The sequence below is a fragment of the Peromyscus californicus genome, unplaced genomic scaffold, assembly GCF_007827085.1.
Source record: "Peromyscus californicus insignis strain IS unplaced genomic scaffold, ASM782708v3 Scaffold_7__1_contigs__length_154581171, whole genome shotgun sequence".
NCBI classification, from domain to species: domain Eukaryota; kingdom Metazoa; phylum Chordata; class Mammalia; order Rodentia; family Cricetidae; genus Peromyscus; species Peromyscus californicus.
This window is the reverse complement of record NW_026294595.1, coordinates 94,856,711-94,879,991: the sequence shown is the minus strand read 5'-3', so window position 1 is coordinate 94,879,991 and position 23,281 is coordinate 94,856,711. Positions and strand designations below refer to the sequence as shown.

Sequence of the window (23,281 nt, the reverse complement as noted above, 5' to 3'; positions counted from 1 at the left end):
GCTCTGCAATCCTAGAACATTCCTTGTACTCTGACCTCAAACTGTGGTGCTCCACCTGCCTTCTTCTCCCAAACCCTGGGATTACAGATGTGCTGTCAAGCTGCCTGTCAAACTGCCTGTGCAGTCTCTGCGTGTTAGGCAGGCATTCGACCAGCTAAGCTGTAATCCATTCCCAGCCCTGGGTGAAAACATTTTAACAGCATCTTATTTATGCTTTCCCCCAAAATCAGTCTCATTCCATGAGTATTTTTTTCATTACTGTCTCAAAAAGCCAGTAACTGTATATTAATCTCTACCCAGAATTTAGGGTACTCAAGGGTAAATGATATAGAGAACTTTAGTTAGCAATCAGTTAAAGAGAAAATATCGTACAATTTAAGGTAATTGAGATTTTATTACTTTCTGAAGTTTTTTTTTTTTTTTTAAAGATTTATTTATTATGTATACAGCATATGTGACTGCAGGACAGAAGTGGGCACCAGATCTCATTACCGATGGTTGTGAGCCACCATGTGGTTGCTGGGAATTGAACTCAGGACCTCTGGGAGAGCAGTCAGTGCTCTTAACCTCTGAGCCATCTCTCCAGCCCTACTTTCTGAAGTTTTACTTTGTGTTGTCTACCCCAGGGACTCCATATGTACTAGGCAAACACTCTACCTCTCGAGTTATATCCTCAGTCCACAAATCATGCACTTTTTGGTTCACAGATGTTTAACAAATACTGCATTTATTATATGTATTTGATTTTTGTGTGTGTGTCCAGGCTCAAGAAAAGTACAGTGCAGCCAGGGGTAGTAATGCACACCTCTAATTCCAGTACTTGGGAGCAGAGGCAGGAGGGAGGATCTTTCAGGGATCTCCCTATCTTCCCCCTGAGTTCTGAGATTGCAGGTGTCACCTTGATTGGTTATTGATGGAGTTTTAAATTCTATATTCTGTCTTTAACTTGCCTGGATTTTCATATGTTTTGTTCTAATGGATGACGATCACTTACAGCTAGAAAGGCTCACTTGTAAAGCTCTGTCCAGATGAAGCTTTTGTAGAGATAGTAAGGAAACACTCCAGTAAGATCACCACTTAAAAGAAATGTTTTTAACATGTGTCCTCTTTATCACACTATAGAAGATAAAGCAATAATGGCCTGTGGAGTAGTTATACTGACTCTGACAAACTGTGTATGATGAAGAAGTACGTTATGTGCTTACATTATAACATGATGCTTGGTGTCAGCTCTTCCTGGATTTGAGTTTAACCACTTGATTTTCACATTTACTTCTTCAGTGCCCAGCTCTGTATGGAGGGCATAATAAGCAATTGAGGAATACCTGTGAATAAAGGAGTTAACTTCTTTGCATCCTTGAGTACTTATGAAGTTAATACTTTGTAATATTTTGTGGTTTAAATGGGAAAGTGTTTGAGTCAACACAGAATATAGCCTATGATAATCAGTTGAGTTGTAGCTGTTTATTAACTGTATATGTAAGCAGCCATTCTCTAATTATACATGAAATGTTTACAACTCTTTAAATTGAATGTATGTACCTTTTTGGGTTTTGATGTGTAGCTACCAAGCTGTTCTTAAACTTGCCATCCTGTCTCCTGAGGATTACAGGTGTCTGCCACCATGCCCAGCTGTATGCATACATTCTAGTGATAGCTTCTACTAAAGTAAAATGGACACAGAACCTTGCGGAGGTTTAATATTTTCATGAAACCCAGCTAAACCAGTTGAGGCAGTTGAAAAGTGGGTAGTCAGAGTAGAGCCATGAGTGAATTGCTATGTGCAAAGTCTTGGTCCTCCTTGTCCCCTCCTGGCTCTGGTTTGTAACCAAGGCTGTCTCTGGACTCAGGTCCACCTGCCTTGACCTCCTGAGTGTGGGTCCAGGTATGCACCATTGTGCCCAGCCACATTCAAAGTGTTGTTTATTAAAGATGGGGAGCCAGATCCTCTGAACTGAAGTTGTAGAGAGTTGTGAGGGCCCTTGTAGGTTCTGGGAACCCACCTGGGCCTCTGTAAGAGCAACAAGTGCTCTTAACTGCTGAGCCATGTCTCTAACTCCTTAAAGTGTGTGTGTGTGTGTGTGTGTGTGTGTGTTTTAAAAAACCTCCATAGAGATGCTTTATTTGTTTACTTTTTAAAGTTTTTGAGATTTTTATTTATTTTATATAGGTAAGTGTTTTGCCTGGGTATATATCTGTGCACCATGTGCATGTAGTTTCCGAGGATGCCAGAAGAAGGCATCAGATCCTCTGGGACTGGAGTTATAAATGGTTGTGTGGTGCCCTGTGGGTGCTGGAAGAGTAACCAGTGCTTTTAGCCACTGAACCATCTCTTCAGCTCCAAGAGAGAGGCCTTTTTTTTTTTTTTTTTTTTTTTGAGGCTTTATTTTTTAATACCTACCAGCCATATTCATTCAACAAATGTGGGGTTTTGTTGTTGTTGTTTTTTGTTTCTTTGTTTGTTTTTGGTTTTTCATTTCTCTGTGTAACAGCGATCTCTCTTTGTAGATCATGCTGGCCTTGAACTCACAGAGATCTGCCTGCCTCTGCCTCCTGAGTGCTGGGATTAAAGGCATGCACCACCATCATCCAGTCTCAACAAATGTTTATTAACAACTTATATGCCAGGCCTTAAATAAGAGTCTTATTCTTGAGAAACTTTCATTTGAGTAAGGAAAGAATGTAGATAAAAGTAAACAGATAGGGACACAAGAGATGTCCCAGTCAGTAAAGTACTTCCCATGCAAACACGAGGGCCTGAATCTGGATCCCTAACACACAGAAAACCAGTGACAGCAGGATACATCTACAATCTCAGCATAGAGACTGGCCAGCAGCTTAGCTGAATTAGTAAGCTTCCATTTTATTGAGAGACATCATCTCAATAAGGTGGAGGGCCTGGAGAGATGGCTAAGTGGTTAAGAGCACATACTGTTCTTGCAGAGGACCCAAGTTTGGTTCCAGGCACTCATGTTGGGCAGCTTATAATCACCTTAACTCCAGCTCTAGGGGATCCTCTAGCCTAAACACACACCTGCATTCACATGCATGCACACTCATGTACACACACTTTAAAAAATTAAAAATGAGGTAGAAAGCAGTTAAGAAAAATGTCCAATATTGGCCTTTGACCTCCACAATCACATACACTTATATGTATTGTGTGTGTGTGTGTATGTAAATGCACATGTGCACACCAACATGAACATATATATGTACCACATAAACATAAAGTAGCCAAATAGTTTTAGAAGCTAAGTGATTTGAAAGACTTGTAAAAACATTTTGTGTCTATATATGTGTGTGTTCATTTGTGTGCCTGCATGTGCATGCTTGTGCACTTGTATACCATAGTGTGCATGTGAAGATAGGCTCTCTCCTTTCACCATGTGACCTCCAAGGATCAAACTCGGGTCATCAGGCTCAGTGGCAAGTGTCCTGACCTGCCGGACCATCCTCTTGCTGGGTCTTTGGTGTTTTTATGTAGACCTGGATGAACTAGAACTCCCTGTGTAGATTAGGCTAGCCTCAAACTGGCAGTGGTTCTGCCTTTTCTTCCCAAGTGCTGGGACTGGTGATCCCTGGTGGTATGATGGGTAGGTTGTGGGGCTTTCACCAAGTGCTGAGATTACAGCATGAACACCACACCTGACTGCTACCCTCCCCACAAACTCTAGTACATTCTTTATAATGATATAGAATCTAACCTGTATTATTCATTCCTAAGTCTTCCCTTGGCAGGGGGTGGGGGTGTGGTGGGGGTGTGGGTGGGGTGGAGAGATGGCTCAGAGGTTAAGAGCACTGGCTGCTCTTCCAGAGGTCCTGAGTTCAATTCCCAGCAGCTCACAACTATCTATAATGAGATCTGGTGCTCCCTTCTGACATGCAGGCATACATGAAGGTAGACTACTGTGTACGTAATAAATAAATAAACCTTTAAAAAAAAAAAAGTCTTTTCTCTTCTAAGGCCAATACATCTAACCATTTTGGGAAACCACTTAAAATACCTAAAAGTTACTTTTTAAAAATGGTAGCCAGCTGTGGTGATGTGCACCTATAATCCTAGCGCTGGAGATGGAGGTAGGAGGACCAGAATTCAAGGTCATTCTCAACTACATAATGAGTTCAGGGGCTGCCTGGCCTGAGATCCCACCCCACAAAACAAAATTAAGCATGAAATACAGCCAGATAATTATTGTGGAACCAATGTTGATTTTAAATTGAGAAAAGTAATCACAAATTTTTTTGGCTCAAGAAGTTTGAATCCAGATTGTTAATTGAATATCTACAGAGGAACTCCACCCACCCCATTCCCAGCAGTCCCCTTGGTTAATTTGCTTTGTTTTGTTGTTTTGAAGGAGATGGACGAACACATGCGGAGCATGTTGCATCACAGGGAACTTGAGAACTTGAAGGGCAGGTAATAAGAACAGCTCTCTTCCATAAATTTGCTAACGTGGGGTCTAAGTGCTAATGCTGCCTGCCTACTTATTTTGTAATAATCCATCATGATGACTGTTGTCTGATGGCATTGAATCATTGTTTAGAATAAATAACAGTAGATTTTTGGCATTTAAATGATAAACCCTGGTACCTTTGTGCATGTCGTTTCTACATATGGGCAGAATTCATAGCAACTCAGGCAAGTAGATTTAACAAAGTTGAGCAGGCTTTCTTACACACTGACTCATTCCTGCATAGTGGCCTTACAGCTAGTACTTTCCATATTTTTGCTTTAGCCAAATTAATAGTATGCTGTACTGTAGCTTGAGTTTTCCTGCCTGGCCCACAGTCAGGATAAATCTCTGCCACCCGCCAGTCCCACAACCGCTCAGACCCGACCAAGTAAACACAGAGACTTATATTGGTTTCAAACTGTATGGCCGTGGCAGGCTTCTTGCTAACTGTTCTTACAGCTTAAATTAATCCATTTCTATTAATCTATACCTTGCCACGTGGCTTGTGGCTTACCGGTACTTTACATCTTCCTTGTCCTGATGGCGGCTGGCAGTGTCTCCCTCACCCAGCTTCCTGTTCTCTCCTTGTCCCGCCTATACTTCCTGCCTGGCCACGGGCCAATCAGTGATTTATTTATTGACCAATCAGCAACACATTTGACATACAGACCATCCCACAGCACTGTACTGTAAACCCCTAGTCTTGCTGAAATAGCCTAGGAAATCCACAACTTGCTAAGCTATGCTGAAGCTTATTAATGTCTGCAAAACCAAATAAAAGACCTTAAGTGTTTTTGAGAATGTTCTGTTAATAATTTAAAGCTTAAGGTATTTTTAAAAAGTTTAAAAAGAAAATGTGGTGTGTATGTATATTCCATGTCTTTTTTCTGTGTTTTCTTGACTAATGTGGATTTGAAGTGTAGATATTAGATAAAGGTAACATTTGTAAACCCAGAAATATGAATTATATTTTACTCCATGAATAATAGCTAAAGTTTCTGTGAAGCTGCCATCTTATTATTTGACATTAATGTGTTAACTTTATTGTAAGTCTTACAAGTTTATCTTGTGTCTGTAAATTAATGTGCTATTATTAGACTTTAGCATATCATTAGCTTATAAATGCTAATGATTTCTTCTTCGCCTGGGTCTGTAATGTGTAATGGTTATGCTTAGTGGCAATAAAATAAAAGGGGCGAAGTATTCTGTTTAGTGCCTTCTGTAGAGCTGGGTTTGTAGATAAACACTGCTTAAATTTGCTTTTAGAGTTAGTTGAGTGCCTTTCTTCCTTCATCTGTTGTGGTTGAGAGTTTTGCTGGGTATAGTAGTCTAGGGCTATGTATAAATATCTGTCCAGGCCCTTCTGGCTTTTAAAATCTCCATTCAGAAGTCAGGTCTGCCTTTATATATTATTTGGTCTTTTTCCCTTGCAGCTTTTAATATTCTTTCTTCGTTCTGTACACTTAGTATTTTGATTACTATGTGTTGTGGGAAGTTTCTTTTTCTGTCTGTTCTATTTGGTGTTCTGTATGCTTCTTGTACCTGACAGACACCACCTCCTTCAGGTTGGGGAGATTTTCTGCTGTTATTTTGTGGAAAATATTTTCTGAGCTTTTGACCTGGCTTTCTTCTCTTTCCTCTATTCTTATTGTAGATTTGGTTTTTTCATACTATTCCAGATTCCCTGGTAGACTTAACATTTTCTTTGACCAAGGCATCCATTTCTTCTGTCTTTTCCTCAACGTCTGAGATTCTTTCTTCCGTCTCTTATATTCTGCTGGTGAAGCTTGCCTCAGAGGTTTCTTTTCAAGTTCCTAAACTTCATTTCTAGCTTTCCCTCAGTTTGGGTTTTCAAGTTCCTAGACTTTTCATTTCTAGCTTTCCCTCAGTTTGGGTTTTCAAGTTCCTAGACTTCATTTCTAGCATTCCCTCGGTTTGGGTTTTCTTTAGGATTCTATTTCCACTTTCATGTCTTGAACTGTTTCATTTCATTCCACTGTTTGTGTTTTCATTTATGGATTTGTTCATTTCCTTTTGAAGATCTTGAACATGTTCATAATAGCTGTTTAGAAGTCTTTGTCTTGCGCTTCAGCTGTGTTACTCGGGGCCTGATGTGGTAGGGTTGCTGGGCTCTAGTAGAGAGAGACATATTGTCCTGGCTGTTACTGTCTTTTTATGCTGGTATCTCAGCATCTGGGTTTGGGATGACTAAACTCTAGGTGCTGATATCTGGACTTGTTTTTGTTGGGTGTATGTTCTGTTCCTTGGTTTCTGTTGCCCTCTCTGGTTCTTAGGAGAGTGTGGTGACTGTGGGTTGCCTGGTAGGAAATGCTTCTTAGATCTGCCAGGTGTGATCACTGAAGGTTCCAGGGTAGTAGAATGTGTTTCTAGGTATTGGAAGTTGACACTAAGGAATGGGGATGAGTTAGTTGCTGACAGGTTCACAGGAGGGAGGAAAGCTGGATGTGCCACCAGGATCTGTGTAGACTCCTGGGAATGGAGGCAGAGAGGAAGGAGAGGCCAGGATGTGGGCTGCTACAGATCTGGGGGTGAGACTGGGGGATTAGAATTGGAAGAGAGGAGGAACTTGTGGGAGTGCCCCAGGAGCCATCACTCCAGCCTCATAAAGCTATTATTTTTAAAGGTTTATTTTTATTATTTTCGAGCGTGTGTGTACATGTGCATGTGACTGTGCACTTGAATACAGGTGTCTATGGTGGCAGAGATGTTGAATCCCCCTGACGTTGGAGGTGCTTGTGAGCAACCTGACATGGATATTGGACCTCTGGGAAGTTCAGTAAACATTCTTAACTGCTGAGTTATCTCCCTAGCTTCCCCTAAACTTTTTTAAAAACAAATTTTATGTAAGATTCAGATGATAACAAATATAGGATCACAGAAAGTAAGTCTGGTGGGCCAGGTGTGGTGGCACATGCCTTTAATCCCAGCACTCAGGAGGTAGATACAGGAGGATCTCTGTGAGTTGGAGGACAGCCTGATCTACTTAGCGAGCTCCATGACAGCCAGGGATACAAAGATAAGCCCTGTCTCAAAGAGAAAAAAAAATGAAAGTAAGTCTATTTACCTCATTCCTCTTTAATAAAATCCCATTTCATCTTGCTGTCTATCCTACCCAAACTTTATATGCATTCACAGTTTGAGATCTATACACATGCTCTGTTCTGTCTTGAGTAACACATGTGGATTATGTGTTGCTCTGTAACTTCTTTTTCTCCTGTAAATACCGTCTTGAGCACCCTAACTCATTGTATTTAGAGGGGAGCACATTCATACAGGTTTCCTCATATGCTCGGTGCGGCCGTAACAAGTTGCCAGCCTATAACAAATAAGTAGCATGAAAAACCAGCTAATCAGATTTTGAAAAATCACATGAAGTCTCAAAAATCATTTATTGACTTGGAGCATTATTTTAAGGACAATCATAACTGGTTTATGCCTTAGAGACAAGTACTCATCAATGCTCTTTATTCCTTTTCCCTGTTAGCCTCAATATATGACCATTTCTTCTGGATTTTCATGTCTGATTACTGTGCTTAGAGCTGAACTTTACTTTTTAGTTATGATCTTGTAAAGAATTATAAAATACTTTAAGTTTTTATATTCAGTTTTGAAGGTAAGCTTGACCATATTGGTCAGTTTTCTTTTTTGTTTGTTTGTTTTTATTTGTTTGGTTTTTTGAGACAGGGTTTCTCTGTGTAGTTTTGGTGCCTGTCCTGGATCTCGCTCTGTAGACCAGGCTGGCCTCGAACTCATAGAAATCCGCCTGGCTCTGCCTTCTGAGTGCTGGGATTAAAAGCGTGCGCCACCACTGCTGCACGGCTTTCTTTGGTTTCTAATTAGGGACATGGGGTAGGTGTGTAATATAATCAGTTTCTCCAGATAGAAGCTACCAAAGACTCAAGCCTTTATTTGTCAAGCAGCTGTTTGGTTTAGTTAGGGCAAGCTTAATAAGGAAAGGCTTATGCATGGAGTATCTTAAGATTGCCTTTTGTACATGAGGGGAAATTGTGTGGTGACAGGATGAAGCTAATTTGGGCCCTTCAAACACCCTAAGGAAAATTATTGCCTTTGTTAGCTATGACACAAAAGCATTACATTTTGTCCATAATTATATGTTTATGCAAAGTTTTTAAGCCAGTTATTAATGAAGAATTCAAAAGAGGGGTATTGATGGCTTGAACCTAAGAAAAAGTTCTCTGCATTTTATAAAGTCTTAATCAGCAATTTTGGAAAAATTAAGAGGTAGTATGAAAGTCTCCAATAGAAAGAGGCCACTGGGATGGCAATATCCAGTTTAGCATTTTATACATTAAGTAGAAACGTAGATGAAGACAAAATGATTTTCTAACTAAAAACCAAGTTGGCTTGGATTTCGGTCACAGTGTATGGACCGTGTTTGACTTATAGTCTCCAGAGGCCCGTTGTGAACAGATTTCTGATTTTATTTTAAACTGTCTGTGTTGCCATGAGATGCTTGCTTGCTATTACAAGTTAATACCATCTTAGTGAACTAGCATCAATCTAGTTGTCTCAGAGAACTTTATTCTTGATAAGCTGGAGAAAGTAGGGAATGATTCTTCCTTTTTGTTGTTGTTTGTTTGTTTGTTTGACAAAGTCTTGCTATGTAGCCCTGGCTGGCCTAGAACTTACTGTGTAGATCAGATTGGTCTTAAATTCACAGATCCACTTGCCCCTACCTCCAGAGTACTAGGATTTAAAGGTGTGTGCCACTACACCTGGTGGTGTTTAATCTTTAAATATGCAGATGCAGTTTGTAAATAGTGCATTAAAGTATTGTAGGAATTAGAATATTGAACTCAGGGTAACCAATTGATATTTTTAGAGAACCTTGTCAGAACTCTCATTTAAGTTTTTTGGTTTTTTGGGTTTTTTTGGCTTGGTTTTTCAAGACAAGGTTTCTCTGTTTAGTCCTTCTTGTTCTGGATCTCGCTCTGTAGACCAGGCTGGCCTCGAACTCAGAGATCCGCCTGCCTCTGCCTCCCAGAGCTAGGATTAAAGACATGAGCCACCACCGCTCAGCTCATTTAAAAATTTTAAACTGTTAGCATTTTAAACAAAATAAACAAAAAAAAGTGTAAATTCTCTACATTTCTAGATTTTTAGAGATTCATCCAATATAAGAAACAGTAATGGGGCTGGAGAGATGACTCAGCAGTTAAGAGTGCTGGCTGCTCTTCCAGAGGGCGCAGGTTCAGTTCCCAGCACCCACATGGCAGCTCACAACTATCTGTAACTCCAGTTCCAGGGGATCCGACACCTTCACACAGACAAGCAGGCAAAACATCAATGCATATAAGATAAATAAATATTTTTTTTAAAAGAAGAAACTATTGGTTTTCTTCCTCTTCTTCCTCCTCTTCTTCCTCTTCTTTCTCCTCCTCTTCTCTCCCTCCCTCCCCCTCTTTCTTCCTTTCTTTCTTTCTTTCTTCCTTCCTTCCTTCCTTCCTTCCTTCCTTCCTTCCTTCCTTTCTTTCTTTCTTTCTTTCTTTCTTTCTTTCTTTCTTTCTTTCTTCTTCTCTTTCTTCCCTTTTTGAGACAGTGGCCCTGGCTGGTCTACGGCTTTGAAAGACTAGGCTGGCTTTGAACTCACTGACACTCTTTTGCTGCAGGCCAAACCTCGTCCCTTGTGCCTGCACTAGCTGGGTATATGTCCTGCCATTGTGACACATTTCCAGTCCAACAATATTGCTTTTCCCCACTGAGATGTATTTTTCATATGTGTGCAAATGTATATTTATGTAAATATATGCTATGTATGAATCCACAGAGGCCAGAAAAGGGTGTCAGACCCCATAGAGCTCATGGTTCCTCTGGGAAAGCAGAAAGTGGTCTCATCTGCCTAACCCCAGTATTGCTTTTTAAAATGTACCAGGCATTGTTTGAGATTTTATTTTATTTATTTATTTATTTTGGTTTTTCCAAGGCAGGGTTTCACTGTGTAGCTTTGCGCCTTTCCTGGATTTTGCTCAGTAGACCAGGCTGGCCTCGAACTCACAGAGATCTGCCTGGCTCTGCCTTCTGAGTTCAGGGATTAAAGGCGTGCGCCACCACCGCCTGGTATGATTGAGGTTTTATAGTTTGTAACTCTGAGTAACTTAGCGTTGTGCTTGGCATTTAGTAACTGCTTGGTAAGGTGTGTGTTTTGTTTTGCTTTACTTTAAATGGACATTCAGGTGATCTGTAACAGAAACTGTCTTCTAGTAAATGAAGTGCTCAGTTTCAAGGACCTCTGTTAATTAACATCAATTCTGCTTATTATGGTTGGGTATTTGTTTAAAAGAGGGGGGGTGAGTGGCTGTGTTTCATGGTATGTGTCTGTGGTGATTTATATAGGTAGATAGATGTAGACACAGATGGGTGTGAGAAGCACATAAATTCCATCACTACTGTAAACCCACGACACAAGATCCTGGATTACGTTTGAATTATTGGACAGCCACAGTTTGCACGGTTCTCATTAGTGCCCACATGGACAGCTGACATAAACAAAGATTGCAGGAAGCTTAAAAGCAGTTAAATTATTGAGATGCTACAGGTCTAAAGAGGATGTAAGATTTTGCTTGTTAAGACTGGCCAAATCTGGGATTTGCCATTGTGTCAAGTAAAAGAAAGGCAAGCAGAAGCAGACCAGTCACCAGGTTTAGGGAAAAGCCAGTTTTGCTTGTATCTGGACTGCAGCATTTTCTGAAACTTGAGAGAAAACATTTGCCTAACACAGCTGTTAACTTCCTACAACTGACATGTTTTCCATTCCCTTGAAAATAAGCCCTGCTGAAGCAGAATGTGTCACATGTGTCATCCAGACTAAGAACATTTGCTGGGACTTCTGTCATTTGCCAGGGTCCGGAATCTTCACATTCCAGGCAGAACGCCAGCTGTTCCAATTTAGTTACCCAGTTGAGATTGGCTGCACCACTCCTCTTTGCTCCACCCCCAGCCGTCACTGGAAGAATGCTTAGAGCTGGAGATTAAATGGAAATGCTGTCACCAGGCTTTCTGAGTGCAGCTGGCACCATGGGTGTGCCCCAGAGCAGCGTGTGTTTGCTCTGAGCCCCCTGCCCTGCCTCCCTTCACCATGTTTCCTCTGGCAAGATTTTAAGTACAGCAATTCAAGAAGATTTCTCCTAAATCCTGTTAATCTGAAGTGTATTGCCTCTTGATTGCTGGAAAAGAATCTAAAATTTATTCCAAAGTAATCTAGAAACAAATTTATTAAAAGTAATGAAAGGAGCCTTAATGTTTATTAGCACTAATTTTTCACTGCGTCCAATTGTGCAGTGTCTTTCAGAGGAAACTAGCAGTCTGGTGAGTGTGCCATGCCAGTGGGGAGAATTGAATGTCCCTCATCTCCCTCTTTCCCTAGGGACAGTAGTCATGAGTGCCGAGTGTGCGGGGTCACAGAAGTGGGTCTCTCTGCATATGCAAAGCACATTTCTGGCCAGTTGCACAAAGATAATGTTGATGCCCAGGAAAGAGAAGATGGTGGAAAGGAAGAAGAAGAAGAAGAAGAAGAAGATTATTTTGACAAGGAACTTGTTCAGTTAATACAGGAAAGAAAGGAACAAAGCCGGTAAGTCATTTTGTTTGGGTTTGAGCTAGTCTCATGTAGACAGTCTGTCCGTCCTGGAGATGAACTCTCCAGGGCTTTGTGTAGCTAAGAAAGCTCTCTACTGACTGAGCTACATTCCCAGCCCCTTGGTTTGAAATTTGAAAATAAGCCTTTCTTTAAGAGCCTAAAGCTTAATCTTACCTTAAATATAAAATTTTGTTTGAGTTTGCTATCTGGAGACTAAGGACCATGAAATACTTTCCTGCCATATTATCTGTCCTTAAACTCAGTCTTTGTCTTTAGATAAGCTGACTAATAGAGTTATAAACCTGAAAACTATAGTCTTAGTCACTGTGTGTGGAACTGTTTTTATTAGTATCCAATTTTCTGCTAGAAAGCTGTAGAGTATAAGATAAGCATTGTCGAATAGACATTTCATCTACTATTCATTTATTTATATATATATATATATATATATATATATATATTTTTTTTTTTTTTTTTTTTCGAGACAGGGTTTCTCTGTGTACTTTGCGCCTTTCCTGGAACTCACTTGGTAGCCCAGGCTGGCCTTGAACTCACAGAGATCCGCCTGGCTCTGCCTCCCGAGTGCTGGGATTAAAGGCGTGCGCCACCACCGCCCGGCCATTTATATTATTAATTAAATATTTTTATTGCCCAAATAATATCCCTTAGGGGAAAGGGTTAACTCTTATAAATTAGCATGGTTCTTCTGCCAATTTGAATTGTACCTTTGAAGTTCTAGTGACTACACAGTGTCCAGTTCACTCTGGGTATTTCTATAAATATTAATATTTTAAATTTGACAATGTCAAAATTATTTGAGCAATATAAGTTCCCTAATTGTACTTCCTAAATTTAGACCTGTGTTTATGTATTTGTGTTAAGCATTTATGGCCTTATTTAACTGATTTTATGGCCTTAAGTTTTGTTTGTTTGTTTTTAAATGAGCCAGGCAATCAGTCATGCAACCATGGCTAGTCTCCAGCTTGTTCATAGCCAAAGATGATCCTGAACTTGTCTCTATCCCCTAAGGTGCTGCAATTACAGGTGTGTGCTACCACACCCAGCTTTGACCTAAAGGCACTTACTTAACGAGATGAAATGTATGCCAGCACAATTAGTGAAGTGCAGTAGTTTCTAAAGTCCTAGCATATGATGAGAAAATTTCAAACTCTAAATTTTTAAAGATTCTTATTAGTTAGTTAGACCTACTCTCACCTTTTTTATGTTAGAGATTTAATTATAGGTAGGAATATATACTTTTATCCTATATGTTAACTTTTTTTTTTTTAAGTCCTTGAAGAAGATTTTCTTAGTCTTAGAATGCCCATAGCCACATGGTTGTGAACCCTTGGGTTGCTTAGTTCTTCTGATACCATTCTCATGACGACAGTACAGCTGGAGGCTGTGCTTCTGTTTTAGGAATAGTACATTCTTTGGGGGCAGGGGTTGTGTGTGTTTTTGTTGTTGGGGTTTTTTGTTTGTTTGTTTTTCTGAGACAGGGTTTCTCTGTGTAACCCTGGCTGTCCTGGAACTCAGTCTGTAGACCAGGCTGGCCTTGAACTCACAGAGATCTGCCTACCTCTGCCTCTCCAGTGCGAAGATTAAAGGACACTAATTTCTAACAACTAACAACAAAACTATTACTAAAGCTTAGCTATGTAAATGATTAAACATTATCTGAGGCTAAAATTAGACACTGATATCACAGTTACTGTTCTTCTATGCCCCTGTGGTGACATAGTTCTATAAAATCGTACTACCATGCCAGCCTAGATGAATTTTTAATTTTATCTTGTGATAAAGGAACTGATTTTCATTCAGCATACTGCAGGCATTAAAGGCCAGTTAAGGGCTATCAAGATAGCCAGACTGTGGTGTTCCACACCTTTGATCCTAGCACTTGGAAGGCAGAGGCAGGCAGATCTCTGAGTTCCAGGACAGCCAGTGCTACACAGAGAAACTCTTTCTCAAAAAGCAAGCTAAAGAGCTGTGAAGATGGTTCTGTGTTTAGAGGAACTTACGGCCAAGCCTAACAACAACGTACATTGAATCCCCAAAACCCACATGATGGAAGGAGAGAACTGACTCCCATGAATTGTTCTCTGATCTCTACACATGCTCACACACACAATCAATCAATCAGTGTTTTTTTTATTTTTTTAAAAAGCCAATTAAGGTCAGTTTTTAAACTATAAATCAGTGGTTTTTGTTTTAGTTTTTTGTTTGTTGAGGTGGGGTCTTACTATGTAGCCTTGGCTCTCCTGGAGCTTACTACATAGACCAGGCTAGTCCCAGACTCATAGAGATCCACCCACTTCTGCCTCCCAATGCTTTGGATTAGAGGTGTGTATCACCATGCCCAGCCTAAGATTTTATTATTTTATGTGTATAGGTGTATGCATGTCTAGGTACCACTTGCATGCCTGGGAGCTGTGGAGGTCAGAAGAGAATGTCAGATCCCCTGGCACCAGAGTTACAGATGGTAATGAACTGTCATGTGGGTGCTGGGGATTGAACCCCAGTTCCCCTGGAAGAGCCAGTTCTCTTAACTGCTGAGCCATCTCTCCAGCCCTAAGTCAAGTTCAGAGAAAGAAACTCAACTACAACTGTTGTGATATTTTTATTATATCAGGGCATAAGTGGTTGGTATAAAATCGTCATTCAGGGTTCAGGGTTTGCTCTGCCTTTTGTGTTTGTATGACTCAGCCTCTCTAAACATGAGCCATTCCATTTAAAAAGTAGTAGGTATATGCCTCTGGATTATCAAAGTTCATTGAGGTAATCCAAATAAAGTACTTAGCAAAAAAAAAAAAAAAAAAAAGTGAATTTTAGCTCACTTCATTTCCTGGTGTTTTGAGTACCTGTCACATGCTGGGGATGTTAGACATGCCACCAGCAGTTTGTAGAGAAGATGGCTTTGCATGTTGCAGTGACACATAAACAGACTCCTTCTTTGTGGGCTCCTTGTGTGGTGTGAACAGCTTGGACAGCTGTAGGTTCTCTGTAACGTGCCTCCAGCTCTTCAGGGCTTTGTAGCTCCTTATGGGAAGTCTTATTCGGCCTTTGCTGTTTGACTCCTGTTTGTGACTTAATATACTATTTCAGCTCAATCCTAAGCCTATTCCAAACAGGAACTGTATATAAATGTTTTCTTACACTACTAACAGCCATGATGGCTACTTAATAATGAAGGTATCCACGAAAAGTGTGATCTTACCACTTAAAGTAGGTTAAAAAGTAGATTTTTCAATAAGAACCTGCTCCTGGGGAAATCATGCATGGTCACTGACTGAACATGGAATTAATTAACAATAGTCCTAACCACAAAATATTACCGTTCTTACTTTGAAAAGAGCCGCATAATGTAAAAATGCTAAAAATAATAGGAACAAAATTCTAGAACATTAACCCCCCCCCCAAAAAAAACCCCAACAGAAGCAAGAGGAAGAGGATAGTGTAAATGTGTCCAATTTTTAATATTTCTAGGATGAAGGGGGAGATGGTCTATTAGGTTACAGGTGTAAAAGCAACCACCAGAAATAAAAATGTGTCTCATTCTGTAATCTAAGAAGAAATGAGGAGAGGGAGAGTTTGGGTTTGTTATGCCTTTAAAAGAAGAATATATAAGAATTTCATTAAATCCATAATGACAAACTTTTTTTTTTTTTTTTTCAGACAAGCTGAGCCTTCCAGTAACAGCCAAGAAATAAACTCGGGTGACAGGCAGCCCCAGTGGAGACGCGAAGACCGAACCCCTTACCAAGACAGAGAGAGCTATAACCAGCCAGCAAGGCATCATCGTGGACCTCCACAATGGGACTGGAAATGGGAAAAGGATAGCTTTAACAACACTAGGAAAAGTAGCTTTCCACATTCTTTGAGGAATAGTGGTGGGCCAAGAGGAAGTTCTGGGTGGCATAAAGGTGCTCCAAGAGGCTCTTCAAATTGGTTCCATAATCACAGTAATTCTGGAGGGGGGTGGTATTCGAACAGTGGAATGGTGGACTGGAGTTATAGTGGCACAGGAAGGAATCCCAGCTGGCATTCTGAAGGAACAGGTGGCTTTCCCAGCTGGCACGGGAACAGCAGTAACGGAAACTGGAAATCCAGTGTGCGTGGTACAAATGGTTGGAATTACAATGGCCCTGGAGACAAATTTCAGCAAGGCAGAAACAGAAATTCTAACTACCAAATGGAAGACATGACCAAGATGTGGAGCAAGAAGTCTAATAAGCCAAGCAAGTACAACCAAGAGAGGTACAAATGGCAGTGGCAGGACAGCGACAAAGCTGGTAAATACAGAAGTCCTCCCGAGGGGCTCGCAGGGGAGAAATTCCCTGCGGCGGAAGACTTACTTGAGTTCAGTTTTGAGCAGCGAGAAAGTCAGACGACGAAACAAACAGACACAGCGGTCTCAAAAATGAACGGAAAGAGTGCCAACATAGCACGGGACAAGTTCCGCCGCTGGGCACCTTACCCTGCCCAGAAGACTCCAGATTTACAGTCAGCCCTGAAGGAAGTCACTGGCAACACGTTAGAAACGATAGAGAAGCCTCTCTTTAATTTTAGCTTAATAACTGCAGGAATGCAAGAACCGATTGATAAAACAAGTAATCCCCCAATGCCAAAAACACAAAAGGAAATACATCCTGGATCTCCCAATCACAAAGCCGTTCCTGATGTCACTGCTTTCCATGAGGTGGTGAGATCTTGCCCCATTACTGAACAGTCTGAACCACATCGTAAGTCAAATAAGATTCCATTATTAAAATCCCCGCTCCTTCCAACTCCTAAATCAGGCCCTCATAAGCATAATTTAAAGAACCGCTCGAAAAACAATGAAACAAAATCTTTTTCTCCTGGAGATCGCTCACATCTCTTGAACAAATCCCCGTTAGAAGGTAGCCATGGTTCTTCCTGCATCTCCAAGTCACATGGTTTAGGTCCTCCTGTTTTAAAGGGGAATAAAACTGTGTCAGGCACCGAAAAAGACCCTGATGAGAAGTTAAATGACACATCACAGAAAACCCAGGAGGCGCTCCAGTGTTCCAAAGCACTGCGAAAGCCACTTGTTAGCAAGTCCAAACGGCCTGAGAGCCACGCAAAAGAAAGTAGGAGCGTAGAAGAGTCAACTGAAGACTCTGTGAACGTTGAGTTTCAGGCACACTCAGCTGAAAACGATAGTGCAGCATCTGATCCAGAAAAGCACGGTATCAAAAGTGGAGCTGTGGCTTTGGCAACTACAGAGACTGTGTCCTGTAGCACTCACACTGTGGATAAGGAACAAGGGAACCAGATCCTGGGAACATCTGGGAACCTTTCCACCTCCCCCCACAATTCCACAGTTCCCCAGAAGGAGCCTGAGTTCCAAGTGACAGCAGCAGCCAGCCCACACACTGGCTTACTGCTAGACTTGAAGACCTCCCTGGAAGATGCACAGGATAACAACCTTGTTAAGTCTGATGGACCTTTTGAAACAGAAAGCTTTGAGGGCACTAGCTTGGATGCAGAGCTTCAAAAAGATATTAATAATCAGCCCCCAGGCACACTCCTTCCCGAACTAAGTAGACTTGGTTTTCCCGCCTCACTCCAGCGAGATCTGACGCGGCACATTAGTCTGAAGAGCAAAACTGGAACACATCTTCCAGAGCCAAATCTCAATAGTGCTCGGCGTATTCGAAATGTTAGTGGCCACCGAAAGAATGAAACAGAGAAGGAGTCTGGGCTTAAGCCAACCCTACGACAGATTCTAAACGCATCAAGGAGAAATGTCAACTGGGAACAGGTCATTCAACATGTAACCAAGAAAAAGCAAGAGCTGGGCAAAGGTTTACCCAGGTGTGTGCCTCCTTCAGTATCTGTCCTTGCTTTCTTTTAAAGGTTACCACCCTTTGGCCATGATTAAAAGAGAGTTATTGTTCTGCTGAATTAAATGTTTGCCGAAAATATCAATTGTAGATGTCTGCTTTAATTCAGTATCAGTGACTGACCCTGTCTTACACATGTGATAGTCTTTCCTCACAATGCAGTTACGGTAGGGCCCCACCTGAGAAACTAACTATGGACCTAGGAAAATGCCAGCAGAAATCTGTCACTTTGGTTTAAATGGACTAGAACTTGGTATCTTCCTTTGAATCTTAATGTTTGGAACTAGTGGTAAAATTTTAACTGACTGCTCTTACTCCCCGTCACTCAGCTCATGATACCTTTCAGTATGCACTCTGGGTATTGCAGTGAGGGTCACAGAATGCTTTCTCCTGAGCTCTTTTGTCACATTTTAAGGTACTGTCCAGAGTGGTCAAGGAGTGTTCAATATATGTTTGCTACTTGAAAAATCATAATTTTGCAGCAATATAAGTGTAACCCTTCAGGCCCAGGGTCTTTACTATTCTTGTTGATCTTTTTGTCTTGTTTTTCTTTCTTAGGCCTTTTGAATAGTGCATGATGTGGTAAAGTAGAAAGCTTAGAGTCATGCTTAGTGGTTGTGAATGCTTGGTAAACTGGTTTCTTTGCTATAATAAATGTTTATTATAGCAAAGGAGCTCTATTTGAGGGGAGTGGGGGGAACCCAGTTGTTACTAGCTCACTTGTACTCTCGTAGCTGGGTACAGTTCTGATTTAGTGTGACACTGAAGTATTTGTTTACTTTTTCTGGAGCCCTGGTCAGAGGGTGCACTCCTTGACAGCAGGAACTGTCCTCTGTAACCTTTGTGTAATGGAACCCGGCACATTAAACGGTGCTCCACACCTAACCACATCTGATTGGTTCTTTTTTCTTCCTTTTTAAAGGTTTGGCATAGAAATGGTACCTTTGGTTCAAAATGAACAAGAAGTCTTGGATTTAGATGAGGAACCTGATCTGTCCAGACTGGAAGGATTCCAGTGGGAAGGTGTTTCCATTTCCTCATCCTCTGGCTTGGCGAGAAAGCGAAGCCTTTCTGAAAGCAGCGTGATCATGGACAGGGCTCCTATGTATAGCTTCTTTAGTGAGGAAGGTACCGGCAAAGAAAATGAACCCCAGCATGTCATTTCACCTAGTAACACATTGAGTGCTGCCCAGAGTCAAAAGGCGGCCATGTATCTTGAACAGGAAGTGGCACCTCTGACTCCCTCTGTCAGAACAGGTGAAAGGGCTGGAAACATTCCTACCCAAAGGCGACATAGTGCACAGTTACCATCTGATCACATAATACCTTTCATGCATTCGGCCAGAGACCTGCACAGCCAGGAGAGGTCTACACCATCGTTGGAGCGCCATGCCCAGGAGAGCAGTGGAGAAGGGAACTCACTCTCATCAAATGCGTCTTCAGTTCATGCAGTTTCCAGCTTAGCAGATGCAGCCACTGACAGTAGCTGTACCTCTGGTGCTGAGCAAAACGATGGTCACAGTGTTAGAAAGAAGCGAAGAGCCACCGGGGTAAGTCTGATTCCCCGTGCTGTGTGACATCTTGATGATTGATAAGAGAGGCTCAACTGATTGTTACTGGGTATCGGGTGTGGTTTCCTTTGCCCTAGAGCAGAAGTATAAGACTCTTAACTTTCATCCTTCTGGTTTCTCTTAACCTGAGTAGCTCCACTAAACTAGATGTAATGTGATAGGAATGTACAGTACCAGGAAAATGTGAAGTCATCTCTAAAACTAGTCAGCAGTGGTTCACCTTACTAAGGATAGGTCACATCTTCAGATGTAATTTAATCTGTTTTTGTAGAGGCACTTGGCACTGCTGCATTTGTAGGGCATGTGTGAATGTTGGATTCATGGTTAAGCTGAAAGGCTTAACGCTGAAGAGATTTGATACTATTAGCGTGCATATACATAAACGTATGTGACGATGTTTTAGTCTTTGTAATTGTCTTTTGCCTGAGGTCACCCAATCTGATCCCGTAAGGCACTTTGCCGGTGTCTAACCGCTTGTGCTCCTCTCTCCCTGATGATGGTGGTGGAGGTGGTGACATCCCTGTCCCAAGGTCCCTTTCTGAAAAGAAAGCTGCTAGTGGTCATACTGTCTGTAATCTGGTATCCCCTCCCCTTCAAAGCTGAAGCAATGAACAGATTTAGATCTGCTTCAAGCCCTGAATCTGCTTCTCTAAGCCAGAGAAGATACTGTTAGGTGATTTTAAATATACTTGAAGCTTGAGATGTACCCTTTTGAAAAGCCATTATCTTGAGGTTTGCCTTATGGGTGGTTTAGCTTTTGTTGGAAAGGTTTTCTATGGAAATTTAGAGTGGAACATAGGCCACGAAAAAAATCAATTAAAATGTCATTGGCTCTGCCTGTCCCGTCTCCATGTCATTTTGCCTAGATGGAAGGCTGAGCACATGGGCTTTTACTACATCTAATACCAGAAAGTACTTTGATCTTGGACTTTTATTAGAAACATTAAGTCAACTAATGGTTGAGTTGTGCACATGGCCTCTGTTGTCCTCTCAGACGATAGCAATAGCAAAAGGTGCCATATGACTGTCTTAAAACTCGTTCTTTTTGTTCCTGTTTGCATAATGTCCTTTATAGAGTCAATATTCAACTTTCTTTCTCTTCAGGATGGATCTTCCCCTGAACTACCAAGTCTTGAGAGAAAAAATAAAAGAAGGAAAATTAAAGGAAAGAAAGGTATGGCTACAGAATGCTATAGCAGAACATTATTGTGTGTGTGTGTGTGTGTGTGTGTGTGTGTGTGTGTGTTTGAGGCAGGGTTTCTCTGTGTACCAGCTCTGGCTGTCCTGAAACTCACAGAGATTCACCTGCCTCTGCCTCCCAAGTGCTGAGGTTAAAGGTGTGCGCCACCACCGCCTGGACTATTGCTTTTATCTTTACAATGCTGGGGGTGTGCTCTGCCTATCTCTGACCACAAGAAATTGCCCTGGTAACACTTGAGCCTTTTATAGTTTAGCGTGGCGGTTTCTAGTCATCAGGCACTGAACATCCACTTCATAGTACTTACGGTTTGTTTTGAGACAGGGTATTGCTATGTAGTCCAGACTGACCTCAAATGTGCAGGAATCCTCTTGTCTCAGCCTTCCATGTGCTGGAGTTACAAGCTTGGAGCATCGTACCATAAGGCTTGCTGTGTTTTTTTTTTTATTAAAAAAGTACTTGCCTAGAAGGCATGAGGCCCCTGGTTCAGTCCTCAGCAGTGGGGCATCATCTGTCTATAGATCCAGGATAGCCTGGGCTATGGTCTGCTTTAGCCTTGCCAAGCCAGATTGCAAACTTGTGCCGCCATACCTGGCCCATACATGGTTTTTCTTCAATTGTTGTCTTGTTTAAAAGCAGAGAAAAGTCTGATTTCTTGCTACATTAGTTGCTGCTAAAGAAATACATGATGCCATATAGACCTGAAAGCTAAGTTATGTCCTAGACCATATAGGCAGGAAATCTCACTGGGATTTTCCTGTTGGAATTAATTTCCTGTTGTTTAATTAAAATGTTGCCACTCTCACTTTTTCTTTCTTGGTTCTGAGGTTTCTTAACCTGTGACTCAGGCTAGCCTTGAAATCAGGGTAGTTCTGCCTCCGAGTCCCAAGTGCTGGGATTGCAGCTGGAAGCCGCCTCACCTGGCTTCACTTCTTATCATTGAGACTCCTTGTTTGTTTTTCTAACGTGAATTAAGGAGTTTATAGCAGAAAGAACAGGCTCTGATTTGAGTCTGTTTAGGTTTCTATTGGGTATCCAAACTAGATTTTCTTTGGGAAAGCTTTAATAAAGATCTGTGACACAAGTCACAGAACAAAAAAGGTTCCTCAGCACATTGGGATTGCATCAGACTTAGAAAGCTTTTATACATCAAGAGAAACATCTGGGTGGCTGGGCGGTGGAGGTGCATGCCTTTAATCCCAGCACTCAGGAGGCAGAGGCAGGCGGATCTCTGTGAGTTCGAGGCCAGCCTGGTCTACAGAGTGAGATCCAGGACAGGCTCCAAAACTACACAGAGAAACCCTGTCTCGAAAAAGAGAGAGAGAGAGACACAGAGAGAGACACAGAGAGAAACATAGAAACATCTGGGATGAATGTGATGGCCAGATACCTAGAAAGTTCAAGGCCAACTCTGCTGTGTAATTAGACCCTGTTTCCCTTAAAAAACAAACAAACAAACAAAAAACAATAATTAGGCTAATTGTGGTGATTCATGCCCTTAATCCCAGCCCTCCACAGAGACAGAGGCAAGTGGGTCTCTGAAAAGTTCTAGGTCAGCCGGGCGGTGGTGGCGCACGCCTTTAATCCCAGCACTCGGAGGCAGAGCCAAGTGAATCTCTCTGAGTTCGAGTCCAGCCTGGGCTACAGAGTGAGTTCCAGGACAGGCTCCAAAGCTACACAGAGAAACCCTGTCAAGTTCTAGGTCAGCCAGGACCACATAGTCCCTGTCTGAAAAACCAAGCAAGAGAGTGACTAAAGGGAGTGTTTGGGTCTGAGACGCAGACTCGAAAACATGGTTTCAGAAGAGGAGTGCAAGGACTATAAGCCTGGGGCTCAGTCTCGGCCAAAGCCCCAAGTGAGGAGCTCAATGCACAGTAGAAGGAAGGGAAACCCGACCAGAGCAGTCTGTGTTCCAGGGCCGAGATCTCCCTACAGGAAGTGGTGGAGGGCAGTGGTCTCAAAACCAGTAAGCAGGGGCGGGGAGCTGTAGATCCCCGCTGGTTCTCATTTTGATATGTTTAGCTTTGCTATCATCAGGTCTGGCCACATATTTTACAAGATACATGAGTCTCGATCACCTGTTGAGAGAAAAAGACAGGTTTGTACTTCTATCTTTGTGTTTCTCTCTTTAAAGACTGTTATTAAACTTGCCCTTTTGTTTTGACAGAACGTTCTCAGGTTGACCAGCTACTGAATATTTCCTTAAGAGAGGAAGAGCTGAGCAAGTCGCTGCAGTGCATGGACAGCAACCTCCTGCAGGCCCGGGCGGCACTGCAGACGGCCTACGTCGAAGTTCAGAGGCTGCTCATGCTCAAGCAGCAGGTAACAGCTGAGGAGTCCCAGGAACGCTCATGAGCTTGGGGCTTGGATTCTAGAATGCTTAGCCAACTCTTTTACTTTCAGATAACCATGGAGATGAGTGCACTGAGGACTCACAGAATACAGATTCTGCAAGGATTACAAGGTAGTTAGAGCATGTCTGATGAACCATTACTTTTTGCTATTTGTCAGGGATAAAGCAGAGAAGCCATGGGAGTGTCACACTGTTTCCTGCATGTCTCTGTGGTTTC

General features: G+C 41.8%; 1 protein-coding gene across 2 annotated transcripts in view; it reads left to right on the top strand.

Annotated features, from left to right (window-relative positions):
* The window catches only part of Znf106 (zinc finger protein 106), a 58,077-nt gene that overhangs the window by 10,713 nt on the left and 24,083 nt on the right, over positions 1 to 23,281 (top strand). The window contains exons 3-9 of one of the 2 annotated variants that reach the window (XM_052724273.1): positions 4,359 to 4,420; positions 11,863 to 12,069; positions 15,751 to 17,913; positions 18,865 to 19,492; positions 20,618 to 20,687; positions 22,879 to 23,033; positions 23,115 to 23,175. In XM_052724273.1, the coding sequence (XP_052580233.1) occupies positions 4,359 to 4,420; positions 11,863 to 12,069; positions 15,751 to 17,913; positions 18,865 to 19,492; positions 20,618 to 20,687; positions 22,879 to 23,033; positions 23,115 to 23,175 (3,346 nt within the window). The remainder of the gene's footprint in view (positions 1 to 4,358; positions 4,421 to 11,862; positions 12,070 to 15,750; positions 17,914 to 18,864; positions 19,493 to 20,617; positions 20,688 to 22,878; positions 23,034 to 23,114; positions 23,176 to 23,281) is intronic. The other variant, XM_052724274.1, reaches the window with a different exon arrangement.